We start from the raw sequence: 12,019 nt of genomic DNA, 5'->3' as shown, positions 1-12,019 counted from the left end.
TATTCTATCCTGATGAAATCCTTTAAAAAATATCATTAAGTTTAATTATAAATTCCTGCCATACATAGAAACTTATCTACTGAAACATGGACAATTTTGCCAGTGTTTGCATACCTGATGAAAATGACAAGTTTGAAGAGAAAGTTCGTTATTATCGAACAAAGACAATTCATAGACAAGTGTATGGCAGAACATAATGCTTTTATTTCCATACCCATCTCAAGCCCAGTACGAAGTGAAGTGGACTATGAAGGATGGCTTAGGAGAGATGCTTAGTTGGCGTCAATGGTCTGCTGAATCCAGTCCAGGTAGTTGCACACCTTGGTGTAGACACCGGGTTTTCCTTTCTCATCACAGTTATTGCCCCAGGAGTCAACACCTTGGAGTTGTTTATCGCAGACCATGGGGCCACCAGAGTCATACTGAACAAGAAGAAAAACAGTCAGGGTTCTTGATGAGACTCAAACGAGAGGCTGAGATTCGAGGTTGCCCTTCATGCTCCTAGGGCTATCTCTTAACCCTTTCACTTTACTCCTGGAAGTCTAGGACACAATTGTCTGACTATATCACTGATACACTTTTTTTTCTGTAATTTTTTTTGTTTGTAAAGTTGATTTTTTAAAAATCTTTATTAATTACACTTTATTCACTTTGTATCCCCCCTGTGGTTCCCTCTCTCCTCCCATCCCAATTCCTCCCTTCCTCCACCCTCTGCAGGTATGCCCCTCCCCAAGTCCACTGATAGGGGAAGTCTTCTTTTCCTTCCTTCTGATCCTAGTCAATTAGGTCTCATCAGGAGTGGCTGCATTGTCTTCTTCTGTGGCCTGGTAATGCTGCTTCCCCTTCAGGGTGTGTAATTAAAGAGCAGACCAATCAGTTCATGTCAGAGACAGTCCCTGTTCCTATTACTATGGAACCCACTTGGATATTGAACTGCCATGGGCTACATCTGTGCAGGGGTCTTAAGTTATCTCCATGCATGGTCCTTGGCTGAAGTGTCAATCTCAAGAAAGACCCCTGTGCTCAGGTTTTTTGGTTCTGTTGCTCTCCTTGTGGAGTTTCTGTTCTCTCCAGATCTTACTGTTTCCTACTTCTTTCCTAAGATTCCCTGCACTCTGCCCAAAGGTTGCCCATAAGTCTCAGCATCTGCATTGATAGTCTGCAAGGCAGAGCCTTTCAGAGGTCCTCTGTGTCAGGCTCCTGACTTGTTCCCTCTTTTCTCCTTCTTCTGATGTCTATCCTCTTTGCCTTTCTGGATAGAGATTGAGCATTTTAGCAAGACTCCTCCCTCTTGATTAGTTTCTTTAGGTGTACAGATTTTAGTAGGTTTATCCTATACTATATGTCTATATGAGTGAGTATATACCGTGTGTGTCTTTCTGCTTCTGGGATAGCTCACTCAGGATGATCTTTTCTAGATCCCACCATTTACCTGCAAATTTCATGATATATATCTACACACTATGGACACCTGATTTTTGACAAAGATGCCAAAACCATTCAATGGAAAAAAGACAGCATCTTCAACAAATGGTGCTGGTCTAACTGGATGTCTACATGTAGAAAAATGCAAATAGATCCATACTTAAAACTAAAGTCCAAGTGGATCAAAGACCTCAATATAAAACCAGACACACTAAACCACTTAGAAGAAAAAGTGGGGAAGAGCCTTGAATTCATTGGCACAGGAGACAACTTCCCGAAGAGAATACCAACACCACAGGCTCTAAGAGCAACAATCAATAAATGGGACCTCATGAAACTGTAAAGTTTCTGTAAAGCAAAGGACACTGTCCTAAGAACAAAACAACTGCCTACAGATTGGGAAAGGATCTTCAACAACCCTATATCGGAAAGAGGACTAATATCCAGAATATATAAAGAACTCAGGAAGTTAAACAGCAACAAATCAAGTAATCCAATTAAAAAATGGGGTACAGAGCTAAACAGAGAATTCTCGATAGAGGAATATCGAATGGCAGAGAAACAGTTAAAGAAATGCTCAACCTCATTAGCCATTAGGGAAATGCAAATCAAAACGACCCTAAGATTTCACCTTACACCCATCAGAATGGCTAAGATAAAAAACTCAAGTGACAACACATGCTGGAGAGGTTGTGGAGAAAGGGGAACCCTCCTCCACTGCTGGTAGAAATGTAAACTTGTACAACCACTCTGGAAAGCAATCTGGCACTTCCTCAGACAGCTAGGAATAGTGCTTCCTCAAGATCCAGCTATACCACTGATACACTTTTTAATGGCACCACTTCTTTCTGTCCCAGTTCTGTTGAGGCAATAAAAGGTGAAGACTGGGGAGATTTAAGATTGCCTTGCCAGTTCTTCCTTTCCACAACGGTTTCCTGCAATGTCTCAAAAAGTTGCCTGTGTGTCTTGTCTGGACAGCACTGTTGCTGAGGTATCAGACCACCAATGCTAACCACCACATCACAAACGGAAAGCTTGCAGTGTATGATAAAGCTGTTTCTCACCTTTCAAATTCAACCTCAGAAAATTTAAATTTGTGCGTGTGTATGTGGAGCGAGTGTGCACATGTGTTTGTGGTTTCATAGGTGAGTGTGTGGACGGTAGCACATGCATGCGTGTGATCGGGTGATGGAGGCCTAAGGCTGATGATGTTGGACGACTTCCTTCACTGTGCTCCATTTTTATTTATCAATACAGTCCCTTGTTGAGCTTGTTGATTATTGCTCAAGAAGTTCCCCCCTGTCTTTGTGTCTCTAGCATTAGCATTACAAGTGGCTGCTGAGCCTGTTGGCTTTTATGTGGATTGTGGATTCCGAGGACCAAATTTCAGCCCCTGTCCTTCTTGAGCAAGTGATTTACCCACTGAGCCATTTTCCCCCTAGTTCTTAGATATGGAATTCTAGTCTTCTGCGTTTCACATGGAGAAACATGTCAGTAGGAGTGAGACTGATGAGCTAGACAGAAGAGGAAAACAAGCGTACCTGGCAAGTGTCCTTTCGCACGTTTAGGAAGCTGACACAGAGCATGTTCCTTGTAATAAGATGTGGGTAGGCGCTGTGGCAAACAGGGTCTGACAGGATGGGAATGTGCAGACAATTCAGACCTGAAGGGAAGCTACCTGTGGAGTGAAGAGCAGAAATGGAAAATTATCCACAGTGACCCACGATATTTCTTTCCCACTCTCACTTCTCTCTCGCAATACTTTCTGGTCTCATTAAATTTAGCTGGGTCTTAGAATTTGGGAGGTTTCCTGAAAGATTTTTTCAAAAAATCTAACCAGCCAGTTCTTTTTTTTCTTTGACACAAATGTTAGTGGTGACAGATCCGAAGTCCAGAGACTTTTTCTTAAGCTATGTTCCAGGCTGAACTGAATCCCTTAGTGAGTTGGATATCACCTAGTACCTAATTCTATGCTAACCACCAATCATATGTAAATTAAATACATTGATCTCTTTCTAATAATTTTCATCTTATCTTTTATATCATCTCAGCAAACCAGACTTTTTAACATTTAATAGTATAGGTGGGTCTAAAATTGCCTTTAGGGCAATGCACTTTGAGTATGTGACCCAGGCAAACACCATGAGCCTTACATGTCTGGGGGTTCTTACAATTGGAACTTATGTTTTAGGGAACACTTACGTCCAATGCTCACTGTGTCATCCCAGCCTGACACAAGGCACTTAGTACCAGCTGATGGACAGGAGCTTGGCAGAGAGACAGTGGACACATGAGAGTCAATGGTGGCTGGTGAGTTCAGTTTAATCAGCATGATGTCATTATCAGTGGTGCCATTGTTGTAGTTGGGGTGAGGGATGATTTTGGCTGCAGAAATAAATTGCTCAGCACCCTTAATTTCATGAATGTTGACTTCTCCCAGTCGGACCTGTATTTGGCTATATTTATAAGGATTAACAGTTTTCTAAATATCTATCTTGGAGTTCTTCCCCCTCCTCAACCTTTAACCATGAACATAAACATAAACGCCATCCTATTCTTGAACTCGGTTAATTACACGTTAGGAAGCACCAGTCACTCCTGTCCTAGGCACAGTTGGAGTACTCCTTATGCAACACTGCTAGTGCAGACTCTGAGCCCACTGTCTCCTCAGAATTCAGGATGGAGAAAAGTGCCCCCACACAAAGCAGAAGGAGGTAGAAATGGAATTGGAGAAGGTTGATTAGCACTCACTATTTCTCTTATGGGTTTTTATAACAAAGTTTTACAGGAAAGTGAGAAAAGAGCCAGAGATAGAAAATATTTAGAGCACAGAACAAATTTTCCTTTTTTTAAATGTTATAATAGGAATATGGTACATTTTATTACTTCATATGACATTTTTATAGTCATGGTTGAGGTATAACTATCGAGATCATGTATATGGCTTCAGGTTTTTTAAATTAAATTTTAATATTAGTTACAGTTTATTAACTTTGTATCCAAGCTGTATCCTGCTGCTCCCTCTTTTCCTCCTAATCCTACCCTCCCTCCCTCATCTTCTCCCTAACCCTTTCCAAGTCCACTGATAGGGGAGGACCACCTCCCCTTTCATCTGACCCTAGCTTATCAGGCATTTCCAAACCAAGGACCATGTATGGATATAACCTAGACCCTCTGCTCGGACGTAGCCCCTGGTAGCTAAGTATCCAAATGTGTTCCCTAGTAAGGGGTAAGGGGAACAGGGATTATTTCTGATATGAACTCAATGTCTGGCTCTTTGACCTTCCCACCCCTCTACCGAGGGAGGAGTAGTCCTGATAGACCACAGAGAAAGACTTTGCAGCCAGGCTTCAGATTTTTTAAACTACTTCATTATTTAGAAAAATATCTGTAAGACCCAAGGGCAACACCTGTCATTGCGCATAAATTTCTTATGACTACTAAAGATGTGTAGACCCTGACTTATCCTTCTTTAATCCATCAAGGGAGCTGGCAAAATGGCTCAGTAGGGAAAGGTGCTCGTTGCTAAGCCTGATGATCTGCATTTGATTCCTGGGACCCATATGGTAGAAGGAAAGAATCAACTCTAGAAAACTGTACTCTGACCTCCACATTGCCCCACCCCAAGTAAATAATAAATATAAAAATTATTTCACTCATCAAACATATTACGGCCTTTTGTTTACCCTTCTATGAAGCAAAGGGAGAAGCGACCTTAGAATTTAGGAGTGTGAATACTGGAAACTTACGGCTTGTAGCAGTGGGCAGCAGTTAGTACCCACTGGTCACTGATAAGAGAGCCTGAACACAAGTGGTAGCCAGCATTCAAGGATACCCGGTAGGAGACAGAGTTGTTCCTACATTTGAAGTCTCCAATAAGCAGGTCATCATTTTCATTAATGGGGATACCAGCTGTTAGGGAAGAAGCAGAGACTGATACAGATCTGTCATTGATTTCTGTTCCACCGAGTTTATGCAGACTAATTACACAGGAGATGACAGTGTTCTCTGTCATCAGCAAATCAGGAAATGTTGATTTCAGGTATGTAGTTGTTTTCTTTTTAGTGTTTTATTTCAGTGTAATTTTTTTTTTGAGACAGGGTTTCTCTGTGTAGCCCTGGCTGTCCTAGAGCTCACTCTGTAGACCAGGCTGGCCTCAAACTCAGAGACCTGCCTACCTTTGCATCCTGAATGCTAGATTAAAGGTATGCACCATTACCAGTAGCTTCAATGTAGATATTTTTATAACTTATTATTATATGCCTCTTATATGAAGTTCTTTATACAAGGAAGATTCACCGTTAGATATTGCTTTAGGCTTGACAAACATTGTATTCTTACAAATACGTATTCACACACATATATAAGGGCATTCACACACAGAGGAGACTATTAAAAAACAAATGTCTTACAACATTGATTTAGGATATAAGTATTATTTTTAGTATAGTATTGGACTCGACATCCATGCAAATAAGTAAAAGTTACTGCACAGTAACTCGCCGGTTGTGTTTGCTTAGAGCAATTGATGACATGTTGGTGTGAACTAGCTGTTTCCATGAGGTAATAGAAATGGAATTTGCAGAAACCACATGAGTAAGTATATTCTACCTCTGAAGGAAATAATTGTTTTGAATTTTATTTTGCCAACTTTTTCTTTGAATCTATCCTGAAGTGTTTATTTGAGCATTTTATAGAACACCACACTGTTCTTCCCTGATCTTTCCCTTTATCCTGATTATCTCTCCACCATTCATTGCCATATTTAAGGTTGGGGACTATAACCTGCATTTTTGTTAAGATTTCCTGTAGCTACGAGTTCCTTTAATTGTAGTGTATTATCTTTGCTTTCTAATATTTAAACACATAATTTGGGAGAGAAGTTTCAAGGCTTTTAATAAATTATGCTTGTTCAATGTGAGAAAAGTTAATATAAAGTTTGGTAATAAAAATTTGGCAGTACTAACACTGAAATAGACAATTCCCTCTTTTTTCTCACACTCAAATGACATGTGACTTTATACCAACATGAATTCATCAACAGGTTTCTCAAAACACAGATTAAAGTTTAATCTGTGATTCACATGATTTCTAGGCCAAGTCAGATCCCTTGCCCCTAGTAAATAACCAGCTCTTCAGTCTTCAGGAGACTCAGGCTTACAGGCTCATGGCATCTTCAGGGAACACAGATTAGTTTTAGTCATCAACTCCATGTCTTAGAGATCAGGACCAACACTTCTTTTATGTGGACTGCTGTTTCCTTTCTTCCTCCTATTAAGAGAGCATGCCTGGAAGTTCAGAACACGTCCTGCATCTCTATGCCTCAAACTGTGGACAGTTATTATGTTTGCACGAACTGTCCCTGATAAAAATGTAGCCATTTATAAACACAAATGCTACATACTAATTTTCCTACATTTCAACCACCTTGCTTTCAGACCCCATATTCAACAACCATTGTTGATTTCTAAGAACAAAGCACACATTTATACCCAAAGTATATATCTGCTGATGCATTCTTTTGAAAGACTTACCAGCAGCTCCAAGGAGAACCAGGAAGAGGAAGGTCTTCATGGTTGCTTACTAGTTCTGCACTGGAAAACAGGTTAAAGGCTTTTTCTCCACAGCTACTTATACCTCCAGATTTGTCATTGACACTCAGGGCCATAGGTGCCAGAAAAGAGATTTCACTGTAAAGTGAGAAAAAAAAAAAAAAGGCCAGTTTGTGGCAGATGAAAGATAATACAGGACCACAGGTAAGCATTTCCTACTTCCCGAGACGCCTGGAAGTTGCCAACCCACCTGGTGGGAAGCGTTCATTGCAAAAAGAAAGAGGTTGTATGCAGCTCATCATACACAGCTGTATGTTTCTGGATTCCCAGATAAAAATACAAGATTTTGGTAGTCCTTTTGCCCAAAGGACTATGTTAATCCTGTACCATTGGTGTGTAACTAAGACCTGCTTCACAATTATGTATTTTTATCGATTTTATAGACACATGTCATACAATTAAATGTAATGTAATGGATGATTCATTTGTTAGAAAAACTGAGGGTAGTTCTGATCCAATAAATTCATGCCTACTTTTATTTGTTAGAGGAACTAAGTTTGATATCACCCTGGGCTAGGTAACAAGTTCAAGGCCAGTCTGTGCAATTCTACTATTTTGGGTTGCTGAGTGCTAAAATTACAGTTGTGTGCCAGCATGGGTGTTATGACATTACTTTGTGACAAAATTCCCCCTTTGAACAGTTTTCTCTGAAGTCATCACTTATAAAACATTCTGTGTTTTGGTTTTACTTGCCCCCTGTCACGGGATGGCAAAAAGCTTAGAGCAGCTGTGGTTCAAATTTTGAAATTTTTTGCACTTGACAAACCCTACTGTTGTTTCTCATGTAGCACTTAGGATAAAAATTATGGTTGAAAGTATTTGTCAAGACCAACAAGTCATTCATATTATCCCTTCATAAATACATTTAAACTATTGCTTCAGTTTAAAAAAATGACATAAGTATTCAATAATAGGACTTTGAAACATAAACTAATTTAATTTTTTCTTCTAAGAGATAAAAATGTACTAAAAATAAAAATTTTAAAATATGCAAACACACACAAAAAGAAAAAATGTAGAAATAAAGTAGAATGTGTTCTATTTGTATACAGCTGTACGCTCTCAGTGACCAATACTTCTAATTATTAGAGTGGTACTGCTTAGAGCACACAGTGCCTGGTCATCTCAAATTATCTTGATGCAGTTCAGAGCACAAGAGTGAAGCCTGAGAAAAGGCTAGAACAACTCCCAAGTTTAGTTTGGAGCACAAAAATTTGATAGAGTTCTTTAAAGCTTTGCTTTTTTGAAGGCACATATAATTAGGAAACAATTTCATTTATTAAGGAAGAAACTAGCAACTATTAGCATTATAGCTATATAGTAATACTTCATTTATATTAACTTTTTTTTCCTACTTATGTAGTGAAATTTAGAATCACTGGCTGTATAAAACAGGAGGCCACCCACATTGACAAAAATTAAGGTCTGAAGGCTCATTGCTCTTTGAATGTGAAACGTTCCCTGTAGGCTTATGTATTTGAATGCTTGGTGCCAGAGAGTGGTGTTATTTGTAAATATGATGCAAACTGTAGGAGGCAGAAAAAGCAACCACTGCTGTTGGGTTTGGAGGTTTTATTTCCTGGCTGTACCTCCTGGTCTCGCTCTCTGCTTCCAGACTGCTGAGGCAGAGTGCTCTGTCTCGCTCTGCCTCCAAGTCTTCCCAAACGAGGCTGTATAGAACTGTCACCAAAGCAAATTCATTCTCCCTGAAGCTGTTTTTGTCAAGGTGTTTTATCAAAGTATCAAACGAGTGCCTACAACAGACTGCTTGCAAGTTTAAAGAGACAGTGTTAGTGACTGTAGAGACACTCCCCTTGATCTGCAGCTGTTTCCCATTCCTACAGACAGCAGCAAATGGCTTGCTTACTCAGGCACATAGATGTAGACCAGGTTTAGATATTTAAAAATAGGATTTACAAAATCAGAATGTCAAAAAAAAATTAATGGCCATTTGTACATTGAAGGTCCGCATGCAATATATATTGTACAAAAGAAAACATACATTGTTCATTTTGCATGTATTAAACACATGTACCCTAAACTCTAAATCTTTGCGTAATATTTTAATAAGTAAAATAAAAACATAATAAAATTGAGACACCAGATCTGCACTTATTAGGTCACAGATATGTAAAAAGACTCTCCAAAATTATAGTTGTTTATAAATTTGTAATTTAAAAGATTTTACATGAAAAGATGTTTTGGTGATCACTGACTCTGTTAACGCCTTATTTCTTGGGCTTGAAAAGATGGCTCAACTCTTAAGAACATTTGCTGATCTTGCAGGAGACCTAGGTTTGATTTCCAGAAGATGGGAAGATGTTGTCAAAGCTCTGAGGGCGGATAGTGCACAGGCGTAAGTGCAAGCAAGTATTTACATACTTAAGATAAAAATAAATAAATCTTCCAAAATAAGAATTTACTTTTTAAAGTAGTTACATGTCTGAAAAAAATGTCAGGAATCTTGATAGTACACAAAATCAACAGGGTCTAAATAGTCCTTAAGTGACTTAAATAACAGCTCATAAACTGAAAATGTAAAAAGTGGTTTTCATTGTTTGTATAACTTGGACAAACATTCTGTAATACTGTTGGCTTATTAAAAATGTAGCTAAGCTTGATAACTGTATTTCACTTTGTAGGGCTCTTATTTAAGGAGACGGCCTTAAAAATACCTGCATAGCATGATGGCTTCAGCAAAAGAGACAGATAAGAAGAAAAGACCATCTCCCTAGTAGTCTTTTTGGCTGAGAATGATGGATTGTGGAGTGTCTCTGTCCCCAAACCAGTCAGCTGGGCTGAAGATGCAGATGACCTGGAAGGGAATTTGTCAAAAATTTGTGGCGGAAATGATGGCAGGGTGTGTTAGGCACCTCCAAACATCCTTCTGAGTGCTTCATGAAGCTGCTACAGAACCCATCGACTGGTGCTATCATCCCTATTGACACCCTACACACTGCTTGCCTGGGGAATGTGGCCTCTGACGTGACAGAAGACGCCATTAAGGGATTCGTTAGATAATTAGATTATCAGTACAGCGCACGTACCACGTGAACCCAGCAATCCAGACAGGTTGAGAGGTTTTGGTTATGCTGAGTTTGAGGACCTGAGTTTCCTGCTCAGTTCCCCGCCTCTCAGTGAAGAGTCTCCAGGTAACAGTAGAATTCTATCAGACGTTTCCGGGTATTGACCATGATGATTGTTCTTTTAGCTGACTAGAGATTGAGATTCTACCAGAGAGACACGGGCCGGAGTGCCTTCCTTATCATGCAACAGACAGCTTTGAACATGCCCTGCCCATGAGAGGTGATCAATTCGGAGATAAGCAAGTACCAAGGTTTCCAAGATTCAAACTAGTATTGCGATGGGTATAGGCAGGATGAGGAGAGCCCATGCTTGTATATGGATCCCTAGTATAACCCAGGACAGCAGAAGCTAAGACTGAGGTAGCCATAACACACACTCAGGGTTCAGGGAAATTCCTTTCCTTTCCTTTCTTTTCTTTTCTTTTCTTTTCTTTTCTTTTCTTTTCTTTTCTTTTCTTTTCTTTTCTTTTCTTTTCTTGTCTTTTCTTGTCTTTTCTTGTCTTTTCTTGTCTTTTCTTGTCTTTTCTTGTCTTTTCTCTTTTCTTCTCCTCTTCTCTTTCTTTTCTTTTCTTTTCTTTTCTTTTCCTTTCATTTCTTTTCTTTTTTTTTTAAAGGATTCCTTCCCCTCCCCCACCCCCACATCCTGTAAGACTGCTATTAAATCTGTTTGCAAGCTATGACTCCAGTTTAAGCAATAACAGGCATTTGACAGTAGTCATCATTGGGATGATGACTATAGAGGTGCAGTATAGTCACCTCTGATGATGAATGTGACAGATTTAAATGAGTATGGAGCTACAGAGATGTGGTCTCTTGTGGATAATAGGCATAATTACAGAAAACTTGCAAATGGCAGTAGTAAATTATATTGTGTCTATCCTACAGGACAGAAAAGATTAGGTAAGAATTGCAAGATGAAAATAGGACAATTGCTTATCTTACGATTTTGCATATAGATTTTCAGTTAAGATTAATTTAATAAACAGTGGAAAAAGAAATACAAACAAAATACCTAAATAATGATGTCCTAGATCTATTTAAAGCCTCAAGTTTTTCCATGAACAGTTCAGAATTCCTAAGAAGAGATAAACTTGGTGAATAGACACAGAACACACATGTGTAAATAGAAATCCTTAATGTTTCAATTTTTTTAGTAACTTTAAGATATAGAATTATGTTAACTCAAACAATATTCACTAGATGATTTGATTATTCTCTGAAATACTGTGATCTCATAATAACCAAAAAAAAAAAATACAAAATGAGAGTTTAGACAAGCTATGAAAGATTAAAACACTTTTAAAGAGCATGTTTTATTATTATTATTTATTATTATATGTATATGTGTCTCTGTATGTATCACATAGATATGGGTTCCTGTGGGGGCCAGAAGAGTGTGTTACAACCACTGGAGCTGGAGCTGTGAGTGCAGGGGTCCATGTAAGAACAGCAAGTGCTTGTCAGCACTGAGCAGGGTCCCTAGCTCTATGGATATGCTTTTGAGGATATTAAAGTTTGAAGATTCTGTGTGATTGGTTGGCGAAAATTATAAGCTTTTGTAGGAACTGAGAAGATAACGTAAGTATTGTCAGACTTGTTTGTTTTGTGGAAACAGAGCCTTGCATGTGGCCCAGAGTGACTGTGAACTGGTACTTCCCAATCTTAACCTCCTCGTTGCCAGCATTACTTTGGAACAGGATTCTTGTTCCAAAATTAAACTGTACTGAAAAGAGAAGGTTTGCTTGGAGAACCAACCTACTAAAATTATAATATTACCTTTTTTATGCTTAGTTAACTTGCTTAATGATCAGAATTCTCCATGTGACTGTCGTAGGAAGAGAAATACGTCTGTCAAGTGACAATGTTTTCATATTACAATGATCCTGTTAAAATTTG

At 38.9% G+C, this 12,019-nt stretch overlaps 1 protein-coding gene across 1 annotated transcript; it reads right to left on the bottom strand.

Moving 5' to 3' along the window:
• Positions 1-272: 272 nt before the first annotated feature.
• On the bottom strand, positions 273-6,999 carry LOC110553944 (cationic trypsin-3-like). The gene is made up of 5 exons (XM_060378690.1): positions 6,960-6,999; positions 5,175-5,337; positions 3,624-3,881; positions 2,967-3,099; positions 273-422 (listed from the first exon to the last, which is right to left on the bottom strand). The coding sequence occupies exons 1-5, from the start codon at positions 6,997-6,999 to the stop codon at positions 273-275; spliced, it is 744 nt and encodes a 247-aa protein (XP_060234673.1).
• Positions 7,000-12,019: the final 5,020 nt, after the last annotated feature.

This window comes from Meriones unguiculatus, chromosome 3 (genome assembly GCF_030254825.1).
Source record: "Meriones unguiculatus strain TT.TT164.6M chromosome 3, Bangor_MerUng_6.1, whole genome shotgun sequence".
In the NCBI taxonomy this organism is placed as follows: domain Eukaryota; kingdom Metazoa; phylum Chordata; class Mammalia; order Rodentia; family Muridae; genus Meriones; species Meriones unguiculatus.
The sequence above is the reverse complement of the archived record's forward strand: the minus strand, read 5'-3'. Positions and strand labels throughout refer to the sequence as shown.